At 50.7% G+C, this 21,010-nt stretch overlaps 1 protein-coding gene across 1 annotated transcript; it reads right to left on the reverse strand.

Annotated features, from left to right (window-relative positions):
- Window positions 1-15: 15 nt before the first annotated feature.
- Smtnl2 (smoothelin like 2) lies at window positions 16-20,618 on the reverse strand. Its single transcript, XM_055613105.1, has 8 exons — window positions 20,175-20,618; window positions 13,097-13,184; window positions 12,170-12,409; window positions 11,571-11,646; window positions 10,506-10,685; window positions 9,509-9,626; window positions 9,070-9,221; window positions 16-489 (listed from the first exon to the last, which is right to left on the reverse strand). Exons 1-8 carry the CDS (start codon window positions 20,562-20,564, stop codon window positions 363-365), a joined length of 1,371 nt encoding a protein of 456 aa, XP_055469080.1. The 5' UTR covers window positions 20,565-20,618; the 3' UTR covers window positions 16-362.
- Window positions 20,619-21,010: the final 392 nt, after the last annotated feature.

Genomic DNA, 21,010 nt, shown 5'->3' on the forward strand with positions numbered 1-21,010 from the left:
AAGGAAGGAAGGAAGGAAGGAAGGAAGGAAGGAAGGAAGGAAGGAAGACAATCAATGGAACCCTGTCAAGAAAATGTATCAAATTCACTAGAGGGAAAACCATTAGCATTCCCTGTAGAAAAATCATTACTTAGCACCAATTTCTTTGACTCTTGAGTTTTTCCTTTTCCTTTGAGTCCTTGGCTGTGAGAGGCTGTGGGGCTCAGCTTAGCCTCATCAATACTTTAATCAGGAACTGAGTGTAAAGGGCATGTGAACAAATAGCAGCTCACACCACAGAGGCAGCTCCCCTGGTGGGACATACTGCCATGGGGAACATGAGGGACCCAGAGTCTCTTCTTGTCCTCTCCAGGCTGCCAGCTTTACTCAAAGCGACGAAGATGGTTGTAGAGTGACTGCACATAGGTGAAGACACACATGGGGTCCGGCTTGCGGCCCATCACCATCATATCCTCCACTTCAATGAGGCGCTCACAGTTGGCCAGATTCCTGAAACACAGAAGCCCTGTCAGAGCACGGTCCAACCAATGCCACAATTGAGTAATTATTGTTACTGTCCCCAAATAGAATTCACCCGGAACTTGAGGGGCTCAATTGCACACCAGAAGGGAATTCAAGTACTCCAAGAGAATCTTGGGAGCCGCTGAGTCCATGGGGCATTTCCCAGACTCGCATAGCCACAAACCACCTACACATGTCAGTATCACATGGCAAAATCGGCAAGAACTGTGAAAGCAAATGTAAAATTGAGGCAAAATGATAAATTCACCCATCTGCTTCCTCAAACAGTATGCTTGTTTTTCTTTCTTTGTTTGTTCTCTTTGTGTAGCCCTGGGTCTCCTGGAACTTGTTTTGTACATCATAGCTGGCTTCAAACTCACAGAGATCTGCCTGCTGGCTCTTTTTTTCTTTTCTTTTCTTTTCTTTTCTTTTCTTTTTTGAGATGGCAGCTTGCTGCGTAGCCCAACCTAGCCCTAAATTCATCATTCTCTTGCCTCAGCCTCTTAAATTATGGGATTATGATCATGTACCTTCATACCCAGCTATGAAACAGTCTTTTAAACTTAAAAAAAAAATTATCCAGAGGAAATGAGAGATGGCTCAGTGGTTAAGAGCATTTACTGCTCTTCCAGAGGACCTGAGCTCAGCTCCCAGCCCACATCAAATGACCCATAACCATATGTAACTGCAGGCTATCTCATCACTTCTGGCCTCCTGGTAACCTGAACTCTCGGGCACATAACCACATGCAGACATGTAGACAAACATATCTACACATAATTAAATAAATAAAAAGACACAGACACATAAGCAAACAAAAACCATGACCCAGCAAGGCATTTTGCCCCATGACTTGGAAGGCAGACACAGGTGGATCTCTAAGTTTGAGGCTAGCCTGGTCTACCTAGTTTGAGGTCATTCAGAGTTACACAGTGAGACTCTATCTTAAACACAAAACAAAACAACAAAATAACACCATGACTCACAGGGCTGGAGAAATAGCTCATTTGATGCTTGCCTTGTAAACACAAGGACCTGGTAACACCACTAAAATACACACACACACACACACACACACACACACACACACACACTGTGGGGGATGGGGGCAGTCAGAGACAAGAAAATTCCTGGGGCTCACTGACTAGCCAGTCTAGCCTCCTTAATGAACTCCAGGCACCTGAGGAATGACACCTGTCCTTTGACCTACCCGAGCACATGGTTAGACACACACACACACACACACACTCATGCATACACACATGACCCATGGTAAGGAAGGTGAGTTTAACTATGATTCAGCAAACACATACATCAACATGGTGTTAATCCGCTGTAACCACAGATTCTGCATTCATGGATTCAAACTTTATGTCAAAAATACTAAAGACCTGATGCCCTCTTCAGTCCACCTGCATGCATGTGAACATGCATACCCAAAGACACATACATACACATAAATAAAAATAAGGTGTGGTGGTGCACGCCTTTAATCCCAGCACTACTCTGTGACTTCAAGGCCAGCCTGGTCTACAAAGAGAGTCCAGGACAGTGACAGCCAGCACTACACAGAGAAACCCTGTCTCAAAAAAACAAAAATAAATAAATAAATAATCTTAAACATATATATTAAGGAAAAAGTATATTATTACTAAAAATGTAAACCCATATAGAACAGCTCCTGGGGAGATGGCTCAGAGGGTAATAGTGTTTGCTATGAGGACCTGAATTCAAATCCCCAGCACCCACATAAAAAGCTAAGCATGGCCAGGCATGGTGGTGCACCTGAGTGCTCCTAGCCCTCAGGAGGCAAAGGCAAGAGGATCTCTGTGAATTTGAAGCCATCTCTGATCTACAAAACAAGTTCCAGACAGCCAGGGCTACACAGAGAAACCCTGTCTAAAAAAATAAAAATAAAAAAGCTGATCATAGATGCACAGGCCTTTAACTCCAGCACTGCAAGAGCAAGGACAGGCAGGTCCCAGGAGCTCACTGACTAACCAGCCTAGCTGAAATGGTGAGCTGCCAGCTCAGTGAGACCCCGTCTCAAGTCACTAAGGCAGAAAGCAATAGAAGAAGACCCCACTGTCTTCCTCTGCATGCACACACGGGTTCACATACTCATGTGCATACATCCATGCAACACACACACTTCAGAGCAGATAACGGGAAAAAGAAGCCTGGGCATGAAATATAAACTGCTAGCTCGGTGCCAACACGGACAATCCTTTCAGCCCATTTCCTGGGCAGTCAGTCAGAGTACAGCTCTGCTTACCCTTGACTCCCAGGTTTGTTGGTAGGCTATGCTTCCATATTGTCTTTATACACTTTGCTCCTCCAGAGCCCAGCCATATGGGATACACCAGCAGGCAAGCCAGGGATCCTCAGTCCCCATCCCAGAGCTCGAAGCCAGCTCAACATGATTCATGCAACATTTTTACAGGACAGCTCCCTGAGCTGTATACTCCCCAAACAAAGACTGTAACATTAGCACTGCTGGGCTCTGCTCTGGAGGGCTGGCCAGAAACCAAATGTCAAGACGAAATGGAGACATCTGTCCCTGATCCCATCCCCGCCTCCTGCCTCCTCCTGGGGCTACAGAGGGTGACTTGTAAGGGTACCCAGAGGTTACATGACAATGACAAGTAGGTTTGGCACTCTTTCTCTCCAAAACAGACCAAGGTAGGGCTTGGTGTCAGAGATGCCAGCATACAAAGGTGCTCTGTGGCCAAGAATTGAAAATTCTTGAGTCTTTCAGAGGCTGGGGACCTGAGTTCACCTTCCAACACTATAACTTGTAATCTGGTACCCCATTCCCACATTGCAGGGAGAACCCCAACTTCCCACATCCACTCTCTCTCTCAGACCTGCTATTTAGAAATGCCCAGGGTCATCACTGACAGTGGTAGCTAAGATGGTTCCTTTGATGGTCTCTCATATTAAATGAGGGCAGCACTAGAAGCTCAGGACCTCAGCTTCGGAAGAGAACCCACACACTACCTTGTCCCCATGAAGGTTCTCCCTCCCTCTGGTCCAGGACTGTTCTGACCCCTCCACAGGAGCTCTGGCCTCCAGGGAAGTCTCTCATGTCAAAGCTTTTCCTTGGCTTCCTTTATATTTTACCTCTTACTCCTATATGACTGTTCTCAGCTAACTTTCCTCCCATAAGAAAGCCCTTCACTTGTTTGAACAGAACCTTTGTACCTGTATCTTTCCTTAAAATGAAATCTGTTTCCTTAATTGCCCTCCCAAAAAGAGGACATTTCTCCCCTGTGTGCAGTCTGACTCCTCTCCTGGCCACTTCATGACTATTCAGAATTGCTTGCTTATCCCAGATGTCCCTGACCTGTACAGAAGACACCGAGCAAACCCCTCCTTCCTTCTAGAGACTTCAAACATGGTCCAGCCACCACCCCCATGTCTGGCCCAGGAGCAAGCCCTCCAGATGAGGGTAGCCACAAAGATGGAAGCAAAGGCCTCATCCTGGTGAACCCTCCACTGCCTTGATAGCAAATCATGGACAAGGTCCTGGCTCTCCCTGCAGGTGAGTAGCAGACTGGCCCCCACCCTACCCCACTGTTGTTTCTAAGTGAGCAGATGGGGTGGGAGTGGGTGCAATTTCTAAGAAAGAGAATCACAGCATGAAACACGCTGCCAGCATCAGCACTCTTTCCTAGACCACCTCTGCCCTTCACTCACTTCCTTCTCTAAGGACCTCCAACCTCTCCAGCCTACAGGTCCAACAGTATCCCTGCCTTTTATGCCATTGTCTGGCCTACAGCAGACCCTTAGGGACATTTTCCTTTCATCCAGCTTGTTCTACAGATAGAACATGCTTCTTCAGAGACGCTGTGGTGCCAGCTACAATGGCAATAAGATTCCACGAACTGCCAAACAGGAAAGCATGAGGTCATTTGCTTGAGTGTGTTTCAGCCATCTATCTCCCAGGAGACAGAATGCAACACAGTGACAGGTACCACTGACTTTTATCAATAGATATGTCTCAAAATATTTGAAGCCCCAATTGGCCTTTACTTTAAAAAAAGATGCTTTTGTTACAATGATCCAGGCTTGCTTTAAATAATCCAGACTACATGGTGAAGACACAAAGCTCAGATGACTTCAAATGTTACCCCACACGGTGACACTGAAGCACAGTGACGCTTGCTTACTACTATGCACCTTGAAGGGTTTCTTTTACTCTCTGTTGCATCTTCAGCTACCCCAGGCCATGGAGGAGGGGCTGGGGGTAATTTTTAAGACTTTCCTAAAAGCAGACCAGGGGTGGGACTGCTGCCTTCCATCTGGTTTTAGACAGAGACACATGAGCACTACAAATAGCACTCAAGCCCCTTCTGTTGCTTGTAACTGGAGAGCAGGCACATTCCACGCAGGGCAAGTAGGGAGCCTTGGGCTACACGTCCTGCAGCTTCCTGTGCTATGGGCAGGAAGGAAAAGTGCAGAAGGGTCAGGCACACACCCTACTTTGCCCCTTCCATAAAAGGAGCTGGTCTGCCCTTGTTCCAGGCCCTAAACACCTGTCAGGCAAGGGACAATTTTGCTGTCAGCAAGGCATCACTCACACAGATTAGGAGACAAGGAACCTCTGGGCCCATAAATTACAGGGGGGAGGGAAAGCATACACATTTACTCCCAAGGTTCCTGGTACATTTTATGCCCTGAAGATACTTGCTCATGGAAAGTTCTGGAAGCATTCCTTTCCTGGGTGCACAGACTGGGAATACCATCAATGGGTACTTTTTCTTCTAAAGGTCATGCCTTGGTTGGGCTCCTCTCAGCTCACTGTCTATTTTCAAAACTGTCTTTTTGAGACACCCTCTGCATTGGTGGCTCCAAGTGACTTTCAAGGGTACCATGTATCCACTCAGATGTTCCTGGCTAAGATGCTGACATTGGCTCCAATATCCTCAGGCAAGTGGCCAATGCAGCTTGTCTAGCCAGGGATTCCAAGAAACCAGGGATTTAGGCACTGCCTTCCCAGGAGGCCCTGGGAAGCAAGCCCACCTCCACAGTCCTCTCTCCCTTGTACCTGAGAGAGAATCACAGATGACTCATAAGGGGAGGGACCTTCCCAGGCTCTGAGTAAGCTCCCCACACAGATCCGCCTTTGATGGCCCTCCCTACTCTTTGCAGTCAGCAAAAAAAGCCAGAACTCATCTCAAAGGCCCCATCACAACCTGCTCTCCTCCCCAGCTGGGAGCAGACTCAGGTCACAGGGAGGTAGGGCCAAGGTCCTATTCTGCTGTTTGCTTGGAGAGAGAAGGAAGCCAAAGCCTGACCCAATCACCACTCCCCCCCCCCCCAGTTGAGAATAGAAGAAACATCTGTGTGAAGTCTAGAGACTGTACTCTCAAACCTCCTGCTGAAAAAGCACATCCTGGAATCACTCTGGCCCTAACTGCACAGGGAAGCTATGTTCCTTGGAACATGGGGCACAGGGCCACCACCACATTGCCCAAGACTGTCCCTCTCCCTGCTACAACACGGTTGGATTCTTGGCTATAGGTGACCAAGGTGGCCAGGGCATAAATTGGCATTGCTTAACTCTCTAGGCTTCAAGTCAAAGAATTCTATAAACCAAACCTGGCCTCTCTGACTGGGATGAGTTTGGGGGTACCTAAGTGGGAGCCATGACCCCACACATTGTACTCTGATTTCTGACAGCTACCATTTCTGAGTTTCAAGCAGCTGGGCCTCCTCGTATGAACCACTCCTCCCGACATCATGCCGCGACACTTGGCTTGAATCCACCATCGTCTGGATCCAGTTGCATAACACACTCGTCCAAGCTGTTTCTGCTATTAGGATGACAGTTAATCCCAAGCAGCCAAGAAAGAGAAGGCTTTGAAAGTACACAAGGCATTCCTCTGACCCCCAAAGGGACCTAAAATCCAAATCGACATAACAGTCATGGACCCCTATCCCCAAGCCTCAGGTTGAGGAGCTCCAAGCCAGAGCCCCCATTCTGCCTCTATAGGGAGCATTTCTGCCCTAGAGAAGGACAGTGGCCGTGGCTCCTGGCAGGCTTCCGATGCCAAGCACGGGTTATGAGACCTTCTGTCTCCTATCCCCTCATTCCCTATCCTGGCTCAGGTCCTAGTGTGGAGGACCAGAACTGGGTGCTTGGGCTGGAAATAGAATCCAACCCAATAACTTGAGAACAAGTGGAGATGGGGGACCTGAGGGCTCAACTAGGACAAACATAGTTCCTCACAGGTAGCAACAAGAGGCACAAGGGCATAATGAATAGCAACTCTGGAGCTGGCCTTCCTTCTCTCTAGTATTCAGAAACCATCATGGAGTCCTGAGTATTACTGTCTGTACCCTGCTCTCTGCTTCAGGAACTGTGAAGTACTACCCTGTGGTGATGCCCTGACCATGGGGCATTAGGAGGCCCTGGGGCAAGGACAGTTGGTGCAATGAAGTCAGAGCATTTACCTGGGCAGACCCCTTCCAGCCAGTTCACAGTGAGCTGGCTGCATCCTCATGTCCACAGCTTAGCACCTCTTAGGCAGCCTCAGTTCCAGCAACAGCAGGCCCAGGGCTTACAGTGCTTTCCCCCAATATATCCCCCAGGATATAAAGAATGTAGGTCCAGGGTTTGAATATGTCTTGTGCTTAGGCACGTAACGGTGCTGAGAGGTAGTGTGGCTATTGAGACAACACTGCCCACCAGTGGCACCTGCCCCTTCTCATATCTGCACATAACCTCAGAAAGAGCCTTTATAAGAAACACGCTGGGCTGGAGAGATGGCTTAGGGGTTAAGAGCACTGGCTGCTCTTCCAAAGGTCTTGAGTTCAAATTCCCAACAACCACAGGGTGGCTCACAACCATCTATAATGAGATCTGGTAACCTCTTCAGGCGTGCAGGTATATATGCAGTCACAACACTGTATACATAATAAATAAAATGTAAAAAAAAAAAAAAAAGAAAAGAAAAGAAACATGCCCTGTGAAAGTGACTGTTTTTCTCTGTTGTTACTTTACTGGATTTGGAATTAGCATGGAAGAACAGCTATGGGCATGGCTGTGAGAATGTTTCCGAAGAGGTTTAACTGAGAAGAGAAGACCCATCCTGAATGTGGGTGGCTCAGTCTTAGGGGCTGAGTCCCATGTACCAAATAAACATGAGAAAAATGCATGGTGCATCAGCATTCCCCTCCCTCCTCTTTCTCTCTCTGCTTCCTGCCTGTGGATACAATGTGACCAGCCACCTGATATTCTGTTGCCTTCCCTGTCTCAAACTGTGAGCCAAAAATGCCCTTTAAAATTTTCCTTCCAGCTGGGCAGTGGGAGCAAACACCTTTAACGCCAGCACTGGAGAGGCAGAGGCAAGTGGATCTCTGTGAGTTCAAGGCCAGCCTGGTTTACAAAGGGCGTCCAGGATGTCCACACAGAAACCCTGTCTTGAAACATCAAAATAAACAAACAACAAAAAAATTTCCTTCTTTGGATGCTCTTATCAGATAGCAATAAAAAACAGTAACTAATACACACCCTGCCCACCTGGAATACACATCCTATCCAGCTGGAATATACACCTGTGTACATTCCTGTGTGGGTCCTAACAACACTCATGATCTGAGGGTTGCTCTTAGCCAAAAAAAACAGATCCCAAATGGGTTTTCCAAGCACATCCTGATCCTAGAACTGCACTCCCCTCCCCCATATCCTCTCCCTATGAGTAGGACATACAAGACAAGTGTCATGGTTTGAATATGGCTTGCCCCCACCCAAACACATGTTGAGGCCTGATCCCTGCTATGATGGTGTTGAAAGGTAGTGGGGCTTTTAAGCGTCATTTAGATCATCAGGAATCCACCCTTAGAAGGGATTAATGTGGTTCTCACAAGAGTGGGTGAGTTATCTCAAGAAGAGGTTGTTTTAAAGCACCAAGGCCCCTTTGTCCCCCAACCCCCCGACTGTCTGACATAGATGACACTTGGTCCTCGGCTTTCCATCATGAACTGAAGCAGCATTCAGCCCTTACCAGAAGCCAAGCAGACTCCAGCACCACGATCTTGCATGTCCAGCTTACAGAACGAGGAGTCAAAATAAACCTTTTTATGAATCACCTATCCTCTTATGTTCTGTTACACCAAGAGAAAACAAGCCTAAGGCAAGAAGTAATTTCACAATCTATGCTATGACAGTATTTAGGAAAATCTAATCTACTTTAAAAATATACCAGGCAATCTCAGTTTCCTGCTGAGGACCGTGACACCAGCCCAAGAGGATGTACCCAGTGCCCCTGCCCCCCTGCCCCCCTGCCCCTCAGGCTCTGTGTGTGGCTGGTTTCCCACACTGAGCATCCAGCAAGGAGGCAGAAAAAGCAGGAACAGCTCCATCACTGAGTAATGTGCAACCCTGGGAGCATCCTTCACCAGCCTCAGTCTTCCCAGTCACATAAGGGAAAGACAGACTGGATGGCCTCAATGTCCCTAAGCTCACTGGAAAGCTGTCCTGTGTGTCCTGACCTTACCCAGGGCAGTTGTGCTCAGGGTCTGGGCCGGGACCAGTAGCCAGCTGGAACCTGCCATACTTACTCAGCCATGGTGAAGGCCAGTTCAAAGTTCTTCTGCCTTTGTGTGGGGCTCAGAGCATTGTAGTCAAAGGCATCAGGAAAGAACGAGTGCACCAGGGCACAGAAGGCCATCCCATCGCTCCAGCTAGAGGAGAAGTTCTGCAGGTCCACATGCTGCAAGCAGAGAAAGCAGAGATCAGCAGGAACCCTACTCCTTGCACCTAATTAACTCTCTGCGCAGACTTTCCAGGCCCAGCCCACTGATCAGCTAACTCTCACTGCTAGACCTCACCCCTTAAGACGCACTACAGCAGTCTGCTCTGGTAGAATTTCTAAGCATGGGTTATATCACTGAGAAAGCATGAGCTCCCTGGCTCCCATGACTCCCCAGCGTGGCAGGATCTTGACCTGCCAGCAAGTCAAGGGCAGGAGAGATGCCTGGCTTGTCTCAGCCCTCTCACCTGGTAGCCCATAGTCTTGCTTCGGCACCATTCTAACAGGATCTGTTTGATGCTGCTGGCACTGGCCACACCAAAACTCTGTGACCTCTTCAGTTTGGCCCTGGTCTCACCTTTGCCCCTGTGAAGAGAGGGCAAGCCTGCAGTGGGAGCCAATGGAGAGAACAATCCTACACCTCCTGGTCAGTGTTCAACCTACATACTATAGCTGAGGTCACAGCATAGTGCCATACATCAGACGTGCAGCCTCCTATGCACACCCAGCTTTCTAGGACCCCTGTGAATAGTCCCACAGGAAGGACAGATCACTGGGTAAACCTGAGACAGAGGACTTTAATGGTATGGACCCCTCACTCTCTTCCTAAACTCTCTTCCTTCCCATTCTTTTCACCCTGCCTTCCTTCTTGGCTCCCAAAGTACCCAAAAGCAAGTTGCTGGGACAGTGGAAGCTTCCTGGATGAGATTCTTTCACTAGAAGCATGAGCAGCTACCTGCGCTCAGCAGGCATCAATACCACAGGCTGCAAAGGAGGCTGTAATTGAAAGACCTCACCTCTAATAGGGAGTGACTGGTGAGCCCCTGGGCCCCAACGTATCATTTCTTCTGTACTCAAGCAAGACCAGCCTGGCAGCTGGACCTCACCTGTCAGACTCCCAGGTAATGTAATGAATAAGCAACTATTCAAATGCAAGGATGGCCTGGAAGAAACTGAAGGAGCAGAAGGGGGAGGGCTATGAATGGAGGGAAGCATCTCTCAGTAGCCTGGCCCAGTCCCAAGCCCCACAGCCCTCTTCTCCCTACAAAAGAAACGCCTCAACCTCAAACAGCCCTGTAAAAAGCCCTGACCCTGAGCTCTGCCTGAGACCTGACCTTGGGAACATCCCACTAGGAAATAGTCAGAGCCCAGCCTTGCTGTGCTATGCCTGCCTGACCATGCCTGTGGTTGGGCCTGCTCTGGGAGCTAGCTCATCAGGCTAGTTTGGGGATGAAATATCCATACTTGCTTGCTGTCTCCTGCTCCCACTTCTCAAACAGCGCCTTTCGAGCCTGTGCCCCTGAGGTACGAGGCAGCGTCTGTGACCTCACCAATTCTCTGCGACGCTCTCCCTGGCGAGGGGCTTGAGTCATAGCTGGAGGCTGTGAGGATGGTGGTGACTGAGGTGGGGTCACCAATGGAGGGCTGAGGAGAAAATCATGAAGTCAGGAACACTGAACTGGCCCTCACGAGGCACTCCCCTGCGCCCCAGGTGGAACACCCATCCTGGGTGTGCACGCAGACAGCCTATACCTATGACAGACCCCTAGACCTTGGAGAAGCAGTGCAGGGAGCAAGTCCCACCTGCTCAGGTCCCAACTGGTTTTGCAGGTTTTCTGAACTGAGCTGCAGTTGGTAGCATACCCAGCGAGCAGGTCCAACTAGGGAGGGAGAGTGGCCCCCGCTCAAGGCACAACGACCTGGAAAGGTGTCAGGGCCTGGGGAGGGCTGAGGGTATAGCCAGAGCCAGGCCCAGAGCCCCTCCTCTACCATATCTAGAAAGGACCCTCATTGTTCTCCCCCTGGAACAATCTGCCAGAAAGTCACAATTCTCCTTTTATTATTAAAAAAAATAAATAAATAAAAAAAATCCATCTTACTACCCCGCCTCCATTCTTACATCCAGTCAGTCAGCCAAAGTTAGGTTTACCCCAAGGGCAGCTGTCTGCCCTAACCCTGGGCCTCTCTAGGCACCTGTTCTTCCTATGGCAGCAAGGACCTCACTCAAAGGTCCTCCAGCCCGAATGGAAAACAAAAGTTCGAATGTCATCCTGCCCACCTTCCTTCCAGAGAGGTTAAGACTTGCCACCCCCTAACACCAGCAACCTTTTAATGGACTTGTTTTGAAGGTCAGAGAAACCAAGCTGCAACCAAGCCTCTCCATACCAACCTTGGTCACCTCTTTCCCAGCTCCAATCCCTCCTACCAGCCCATTGATCTCTGCAGTGTCTCCCTAGACAGTCATCTAGAGAGAACCCTACAGATCATGTCCCAGGCAGAGCATAGCAGCCAGCAGAGCCATACACTTACCTGTCCTTCCGTTTGCCTGCTGTCACTGCTCCATACCCAGAGCCAGACAAAGACCGCATGAAAGAGGAATTTTTCTCTGTGAGACCAAGGAGAGACAGAAATAAAAGACTTGGTCCTACTCAGCTTCACTTTGTAGACCAGCAAGATCTAGGGCTCAGTAGGCAGTATCTCATGATAGTGACATCAAAGGAGTCCTTCAGACTGTCCTCTACCTGCTCTTGAGGGCACAAAGCCCAGGGTCTCTAACACTGTGTGACCAAGTACTGCTGCAGCCCCTCCTTGGGAAGCCAGGACAGCACCAGCCCGAGTCATACACTGGGACAGGACACAGATCCAGTACAGACTTGCTGGTGCTGAGGGGACATTTGACTGTATCAAATGTACAAGGTAACCATGGTCTCAACCTGCCATAAAATCCCCACTTAATGGCATCTCTGGAGAGGAATGTGGTAAGGGGAGGTCCCCTGGGACAGGGAATATAGTGGGCTGGGGTCTGACCTGGGTGTCCTGAGTCTCCTGCCAACCCCCACCCCAGCAGCCCTGTCCTCTCTCACCCATCCTGAGGTGGAGTCGGCCCCCATACCACCCTCTCATCATACCAGTGGGACTAGGAGTCCAAGGGCTGATGGTCTCACTAGGGCTTGGGCTGAAGCCCCCCAGAATGGCAGCAGATGTGGGTGATAGAGTTGAAGCTGAAGTCTCCCCAGAGAATTTCTCAGAGACTCGGGTGACAGCTGTGACAGGCTGGTGGGGCAGCATCAAGGAGAGGCTCACAGGGCGTGGCCTAGGGGGCTCTGGGGACGAAGAGGTTTGGACCTCAGAGGACCCATTGGCTGGACCTGTAACACATGACCAACCAGGGGGTGTCAGCTATGGCAGCCACAGATGTCTCAGATTCCCCCACATTCAGTTCAGGAGGACTCCTGCCTCTCGGAGCATTGATTCCAGCTCCTTCAGGAAGCCTTCCTAACCACTCCAGCATTCCTCACCTCCATTACCACATATATCTTACTGTACCACTCAGACCTGATTCTTCTCAACTTCCCCTGTCACCAGCCCAATAAATACTAAATTGCCTGTCAGTCCACTCTCTACCCACTTCTATGAATGAACAATTTTTCAGCCTCTGCTTGCTTTCTTCCAGAAACAGGGAAGATTACTTCCTTGAACTCCCATTTCTCTATGTATTTTAATTTCTTTTGTTTTTTTCAAGACAGGGTCCCACTGTGTAGCTCTAGCTGTCCTGGACTCAATATGTAGACCAGGTTGGCCTCCAAACTCACAGAGATTTGCCTGCCTCTGCCTCCTGAGTACTGGGATTAAAGATGTGTGCCACTGTGCCTTGCTCTCTGTATTTTAAAATTTCTACATACTGAATAAGGATGCTCCCCTGAAGTCTCTCTGCCTGGTGGGGTTCAATCTCAGGCACCTGCCCCCAAAGTCAAGAGATGGATGTCAAAGATGCCTGGCTGAGGCCCTGAGCCTCAAGCCTACCCAGTCACTTCCCTTCTGCCATAGGCACCTACCTGCACCCAGCTGGTGTCCATTCTCCATGATGCATGAATTTGAAGTTCGTCTTGCCTCTTGATCACTGGTTTCATCATTTTCCAGGCTCTGCGGAAGCACCAGAACCACTGAGCCAGTTGGGAGCCAGCTGCCCATCCCAAAGCCCCATCAGCTGCCTATCCAAAGGCACTTCCCCAAATCCCTTCTGGTTCTGGTGGCAAAAATCTCACTCATTTGGGGAAGAAAGGATGCCCCAGAAGGCACAGTGGTGAGCAATGGTCCAGAAAAAAACAGATGAATCCACCTAGCTCCAGAGACTCCCAGAGCCTGAGAGGCTCAACCCAGAGCCCAAAAAATCTGAGGATAAAAGTCAAGTTTGCAAGTTCTGAAGCAGTGTGTTAGGCACAGACACACACAAACACACAGGGCAAGGCTCCTGTCCCCCACAGCTAGGACTGTCCACATGGAAGAAGACATGGTGTTGTGCAAGGTCCTTTGGGGCCAAAGATGAACAAAGAGCCAAGTCACCCTGAGGCTTTTCTGCCAGACACAGCAACACTTCCCCAGACTACAGTGTGTATGGCTCTAGTTGGCTCTACATACCCTCTAGCCACCCAGAGCTACAGTAGGTCTGGAACACAGAAACAACACCAAGAGGAGGGCATCAGGGAAAATCCTGGGATCTTGGCTGAGCTGCCAGCCCACCAATGTCCTGAGTCATAGCCCATCTCCTCTAGTTCTCATATCAAGAGCAGGGGCAGGCTATGCAAATGGAATTTGGAAATCTAACAAACACTGGGTCCATTTTACAGATGCTACCTTTGGGGCTCAGAGATGGTACCCACTTCCTATGGAAGTGATTGGGGGGAGGGGGCAGCCAGAATGAGAGGAGAATGGACCCTCCCCTTCCCCAGCAAAGGTGTGATGGGCTTAGAGTGGCTATGACACTAAGGTTAGGACAATCAGCCTAGCAAAGGTCAACAGAAGGTGTCCCTAACCTGGAGTTCTGCTAAAATCCCATACTGGGTAGCTTGAATGGTTGGTTGGCTGTGCAAGATCCTTGGGAGCAAGATCCTTCCATGCTGTTCCTCTGATCTACAAGCTTCCCAGAAAACAGTCTGTCCCTGACTCCAGGTGAATTAGGTCCTTCTATACCAGGGCTGGAGGTGCCTGCCCACTCATCCAAAGTGGAAAATGGGCAGAAGAGTTACAAGATGGTATTGAATCATCTTGGGATACCAGAGGCAAAGACAGTTCTCCAAGCAATGCACCCAAAGCAAGTCTGCACTGAGCTAGGTAGCCAGTGACAGAAGCTGTTCTCAGGAGAATGACTGGAGGCAACAAAAGCAGAGAGACATAAAGGCCCAAGTATTGTGATCCCACAGGATCCTGCAGCTTGTCTGGGGTCCTTGGACTTAATCAAGGAGCCTGTAGTGTGATTTAGGAGCATACTTCAGAAGCCAACAAAGATTCCATTAAAGGAGACAGATAACAAGTCAACCCCACAGTCCCTGAAGGAGAACTGGGGACGGGGTATGGGGCCAAGGGCAAGAGTTCTATGCTCTGGAGGAAAAGGAAACTGGCTGGCAGAGTAAACAGAGGTAGAGGGAGGAAGGATGCCAAACCTCCTTCAGACTGCAGAATACTAGAGAGGGGTGGGCAAGGGTTTTGATTTTGGGCAAGATGATGTAAGAGGCACTTGGGACATCAGGTAGCATATCTGAGACCAAGTGTAAAACAAAGGAAGGGTGGGTGATAAGGAAACAGCTATGGCCTCTAAGGCTCCTGTGAGCCTTGCAGATAAGCACCTGCATCTCAGGGAGCCAAAAAGGCTGTCTGCCAGGAGAACAGAACACACAGCCAGGGAGGTGGGAAGAAACCCAGCAGGAGGTTGAGAGAGCCAGGGATGGAAGCATGTCCAAAGGGAGCCTGAGGTCAAGGAAAAGAAAGTCAAGAAGATGTGTCCATTGTATTTAGCCAAGGAGAGGTCACTGCTGATGGTGGTAGAAACAGAATCAGAGATATGAAGGGCAAGGCAAGAGACAAGCTGGGGAGAAGCTGAAGGAGGGAATATAAGAGCCTCTGCTGCAGATGATATCCTCCAACTGGCAAGCCCTGATTATGTGAGGAGCCAGGAAAGGGAACTCCAGTTTTCCCAGGATAGAGAGGCAGGGCCATACCGACAGGCTAACAGACTGTTGAAGTGCGGCAACCATCTGTACAGTTGGGAGGCAACAGAGGACTGAATCCAGAGCCCTGGGTTTTGGAGAGGAGAGCCCCCTCAATTTCTGATCTTAGAGAGGAGAGGAGAGAGGTAGGCCCACCCTCAGGATTATTTGATGTCTCTTGCACTCCAGAACTTGCAGGGAGGGGCACTTGTAGAAGCCTAGTGCTAAGTCAGCGGCAGAAATAGAACCAGCCTTTCCAGATGGAAGCCCGGCCTCCACTGTCACTGAGGCCAAGCAGTAGCTCTGGGGTCTCTGTATCGCCCTCCCCCACCCACTCCACTCTTGTCCAACAGGTTCCACAGGTCTAGACAGGGGCCTCAAAGGACAAACTGGTAGTAAAATCATTTTCCCAGGAATGTAAGTATCTACAAACCCTCTCCCTTAGACACCTGTCCCTGCATATTACAGGTCCCCACCCCCCATGGTACCCCAGGGGGCAGGATAGAAGTAGCTCCTACATCTCAGTATTGGCCAGATTCCTGCTAAGGGGTCTCTACAAAGAGGAGGTTCAGGTACAGGGATGAGCCAGGACTCCCAGGTTCTCCTGCCTCTGACTCCTCTAGTCCCAAACTTCAACTACTGGCCTGAGAAAGGGGCTCTGCTATGCTTCGTGCCAAGGGTCTATTCTAATATGACCTCTAAGCCATCATCACACAGAGAGGAAAATGGGCCTGGTGTAGTAGAAGAAGGCTCTCAAACTTACACAATAGCTGAAGACAGTGATCAAATTAACATTTGAGGCCAGACATCTCTTCTTGCCACCCAGGTCTCTGTCTCCAAAATACCCTGGCCTTGCAGAGGATAACCATGACAAGTGTTATATCCCAGAGGATGAGCCCCACTGTATGCATCCCAACCAGATGACAGGAAGGAAAAGGCAGAAAGCCTGAGATGAACACCCAATGGGACCTTCAGAGATGACAGAGCCCTGAAAGGAAAGGGCTGAGTCCAGCTGGGCTGCAGCAAGCTCTTGTTCTCAGCCCTTGCCCTCCTGTCTTCCTATGTTTGGAGCAGCCTAGGCCAGGCCTGGTTGAGGGAGCCCTCCATGTGTTTGTACCAGGGCAGAAATCCCAGAACCTCCAAGGCTGGGGATGGGTCCTTTTGAGCTGGCCTTCTATTTCCCACAGTCTCCCATCTCAGCTGTTTTAGGGAAGGGGAGGTGCCCTGTGAGGGAGCCCGGGCCTGGAAATTAATCAGGGGATGCAGGGGATGAGATAAACGTGGCTTTGAGGACTGAGAGATTTGACCCTCTTATTGGAAAGTTTTTTAGTTTTTTGTTTGTTTGTTATGTTTTTGAAGGGGTAAGGGAATAGCATTGCAAGACTGATCCATAGGGACACAGGAGGTCACATATGGCTCAGCAAAATCCACACAGAACAGAACCCCCATCTAGGATGGTTAAAACTGCTGCCCCAGCCCATCTCCACTGACACCACAGCTTTGAGGACTCGATCCAAACTTCTCTCCAAAGAATTAAGCCCCCTTATCACACTGGCTCTGGGAAAGGCAGGCAGATAAGGTGAGTCTGCTTTCTCTCACCACGGGGCCTCTGACACCCAGCTCTTGGCAGTTATTACTGAGCGACTGTATTGCTTTTACCATGGGGAGCCAGAGGCTCCAGCTTAGCTGAGGATGACATCTCTAGGGAGCAATGTACTGCCAGCCTCCTGGGCCTAGGCCTGACCTCAGGCTGCAGCCATGCACTCCAGGACCTCAGCCTCCTGGCTCCCTCCTCTCAGACAGACAACAGCAGTGACTCTTCAGACAGTTTTGTTAACCAGATCAGCTAGGCACAAAATTGCCTAGCCTGCTCACTGCACTGAGCCCAAAAGGGCTGAGCCAATCCCTCTTGGTTTAATTATATGTATGGGGGGGGGGTGACCCGTGCCTGCGGAGGACAAAGCAATTGGATCACCACCACCCCCTTCCCTGAGCTAGAGTTACCGTCAATCCTGAGCTGCCTGGCATAGGCGCTGCAAATGGAAATCAGGTTCTTTGCATGAGCAGCATGCACTATAAATCACTGAGCAACCTCTCCACCTCTACATTCACCACCACCACCACCACTATCACTCCAGCCTCCTCACACCTTGGTTTAAATACAGGGAAACTGAGGCCTAGCTAAGAGAAGATGTCTAAAAGCTATTTCATCAGGCTGCTGTCCTCTTCCTCCTCCAAGGCTTTCTTGATCATCTCACCGCCCCTAGTCACAGGTTTTTAAGGTCCATGTGCTCAAAAGTGGATGAACTAATCAACCCCTTCAGTGCATTTACATGCTGGGCACAACCCACATCTAGTCCCCCTTGCTTCCTATAAGTGGGGTGGTAAAATACCTCCACAAGGTCTGGCCACCATCCAAGAGGTGCAGCCACCATTGGCTTGTAGTCACAGGATGAGATCTTCACACAAAGCACGCCACACACACATCACAGACACAGTATATAAGAAACCACACATCCCTCCTTCAAGCACCCATCTGGGACTCAGTCCTTGCTCATGACCAAGCAGTACTCACTATCAGAAACCAGCTCAAAGCCTGTGTGGGTGCCCCTGCAGGGAGTACATCTGGGGTCAGGCAAGGTGAAGTAGCCTTAAGCCCAAAGAGCCAGTGACCAAGGTCTGTGCAGCCTCTGGTCCAATTGGAGAAGGGCCATTGTCCACCCATAATGCTCAGCTACACTTGCTTCTCACTATGACAGAACCTTTCTCAGGACCTCAGACTACTCTGCAGCTCCTGGGCCTTTGTCCTCATTCCCAACAGGCTGGAGCATCCTTTGCTGACCCCAGCTCCTCAAGTCTCCCCCAGCATATACCTCTGCCTCTGTTTCATGTCCAAAACGTTCCTTGTCTGCTGACTCCCACTCCAGAACTCCTGTCCCAGGCAGCTCACCTGACTCATCCTTTCTGCTCGGACCATCATAGTTAATTTGCCTACGGGGCCTAATTCCTTAGAATTGAGACATTCCCTCTTACAGGGAAGGGGAAGGCTCAGAAAACTCACTGAACATAGGAGGCTTGGAAGCTCAGAAAGTTACAAGACTCACCAGGTCCTTCCCTGAGATTATATGGACAGTAAATAGCTGCTGGAGAGATGACTCCCTGCTGGAGAGATGACTGCCTGCACAATGTGTGGGGAGCTCTGCGGCTGCGGCTTTCATGAGTCATCACCTTTGCAAGTGTGTGCTTTTGATGTTACAGCTGCCTTTGAGTCACCCATGTGCCTGTAAATAACCCCAATAAACTAATTGGTTCACTAAGCCAGTCTTGGGTGCTCTCTGGAGTGAATAGATGTTTGTTCACATCTCCTGGGGAAAAGTCACAAACTCATCTCCATTCACCCTCTACCCTACCACCCATCCCTGAGGGAGGGTAGTAGGTCCAAGGAGAACCCTGTTCCTCCCCACCCAGCTCCCCCACTCCTGTACCTGATGAATTATAGTAAATTCCCATTTTAAAAAGTCACAGCTGGAGAAACACATGCATACACATGTGCGGGCATGGGATTCAGATCATTTTTCTTAAAACTTGAACAGCTGCCTCCACAAGTTACAAAAGGGTGTTAAAACTTCAAAAGCAAATGATAGCACAGTGTACTAGGCACATGTGAGCTAACACACTGGTATAAAACAGTAGCAGTTTTATACCAGGGGCATGCATATCATCATATGCATAGGACAGATTTAAGTGTACATATTTCTAGATACTTCATGTGAAACACTGGGACACCAGGAGCTCACCACCTCCCACCCCACCCCCATCTAAGGTCATCAAAGGCCTTCACAACTTATGCCTCCCTTGTACACCTGAAAGCTCCACTCTAGCCTATGAGCACTGTTGGCCATTCTGAGGCAACGTGCACAGTGTCCATATTTGCAGCAAGCACAGCAAGAGCAGAGCCTCCATCACTAAGGCCTCCTCAAATACCCACTGCAAAAGGACCAGCAGGGCATCTCTGCTCACTCTATTGCCACTGTTCAGTCTGGGGCCATCTCTATCCAGGCTGAGACCTCCAGGGACAAGGACCTCTCTGAGCCGCTCCTGCTGAAGGGCAGGTGCAGTGTGCTCAGACCCAGACCCTGAAAACCTACCCCCGGAGCACATTCCAGATCAGGATGGAAAAATCCCACCTAAGGGCCACTGCACACACCATGGAAACGTTCTAAGCAGGCCCTGCCACTCCAGGAGGCCGTGCCCAACGTAGTAACACTGGTCCACACCGGCCTCTGCCCCGCCACTGACCCCAGAAATCTAGACAGCTAAAGGCCAGTTTCCCCTCCTCGCTGTTCCCAGTAAAGGATATGCCCCCTACAAAGTCAGTTCCCAAACACAGCTACTGAGCAGCCTGGGCCAAGCGCGCGCGCGCGCGCACACACACACACACACACACACACACTGCAATTCAATTGGGGTTAATCTACAACCCAAGCGGTCAGTGAAGCAGCAACACAGGACGTGTGAACAGAGCCGATGTAGGGGGCAGGTAGAAGGTGCTGACTATTCCAACTCAGGCAAGAGGGAACTATCAAAGACCAAACCTTGGCGTCCAAATTCTTAAAGTCGGGGCAGATGGAAGAGGGCAGATCTCAAGGCAAAAACACTACCCGGCTCCAAGACAAGTGCAGCTGGCCCCGACTCAAACAATGTTTCTCCTCTTTTTTGTTTGTTTTTGTTTTCTTCAGCTCTGGAGAGCTACTGTAACCCGGGTTACCCAGTCCCAGCGGCAGGTGGAGGTAAAGCTCTCAGACCAGAGGACGCCCGCCAGCGCACGCACTCGGAGCCGAGGGGCTACACCAACAAACTCAACCCTACCCCCCCCCCCAAGCATGCTCTTGTATGTTCACATCCAGCTCGCAGCGCCCCTGGGGCTCACCGGACTGCGACCCGACAGCGAGAAGGTGGCGTGGCTGGAGAAGCGTGCGGTGCCCAGGCGGGGGGCGCGGTCTGTAACTGTGGCCGCCGGAGGGGGACTGGGCGTGCCGGGTGCGGGGGACACACCAGTCGCCAAGCCCAGCGTCTCCACCTGGCGGGTCAAGCGTTCGAGCTGCGCTTGCAGCCGCTGGTTATCCCGCTGCAGATCGGCCACTGTGCGAGCCAAGGGGCCGGCCAGGCGCAGCGCCTCGGCCACGCGCCGCTCCACGCCGCGTTGCAGCCCCTGCATGTCCTCGTGCAGCGCACGCACCGCACCCTCCAGCGCCGCCTCGTAGCGGCCCAGCGCCTCGCGCACCGTGTGAGCCTCCTCGGCGTCGGGGGTCGGCTCCATGGCCGTGCCGCGCGCACTGGTCCGACAGCAGGCAGAACTCGGGAGAGGACTAGAGACCTGTAGCTCCTTGCTGCAACTGGAGGGCTACGGCTGGCTGCGCCTGAGGGACGGACGGAGGGGCGGGAGCAGGGCGGGGCAGACCCCGAGAGCCCCGGGACTGGGCGCTGCGTTGGAAGGCGGAGTCTGGGGGGGCGGGACAGCCCGCTCCCGGACACCCCGCCCGTGGGGACTTGCCTAGCTGGTGCGGGATGCCTGGCCTCGGAGGCATTGGTGGAGAACTCGCCCTCTCTCCTTTGCAGGTGCGCGGTTCCATGGGGCAGTAAGGAGTCCCAGTCCCATACCCACTTAACCCGAGAGGAGTGATGTGCAGCCGGGGAAAAGATCTGGGACCCACCGGAAGAAGACTCTCAAATGGACGTTACTCTAGGAACAACAACCAGGAGAGT

The sequence above is a fragment of the Psammomys obesus genome, unplaced genomic scaffold (assembly GCF_907164565.1).
Source record: "Psammomys obesus unplaced genomic scaffold, mPsaObe1.curated_primary_1811, whole genome shotgun sequence".
Lineage (NCBI taxonomy): Eukaryota > Metazoa > Chordata > Mammalia > Rodentia > Muridae > Psammomys > Psammomys obesus.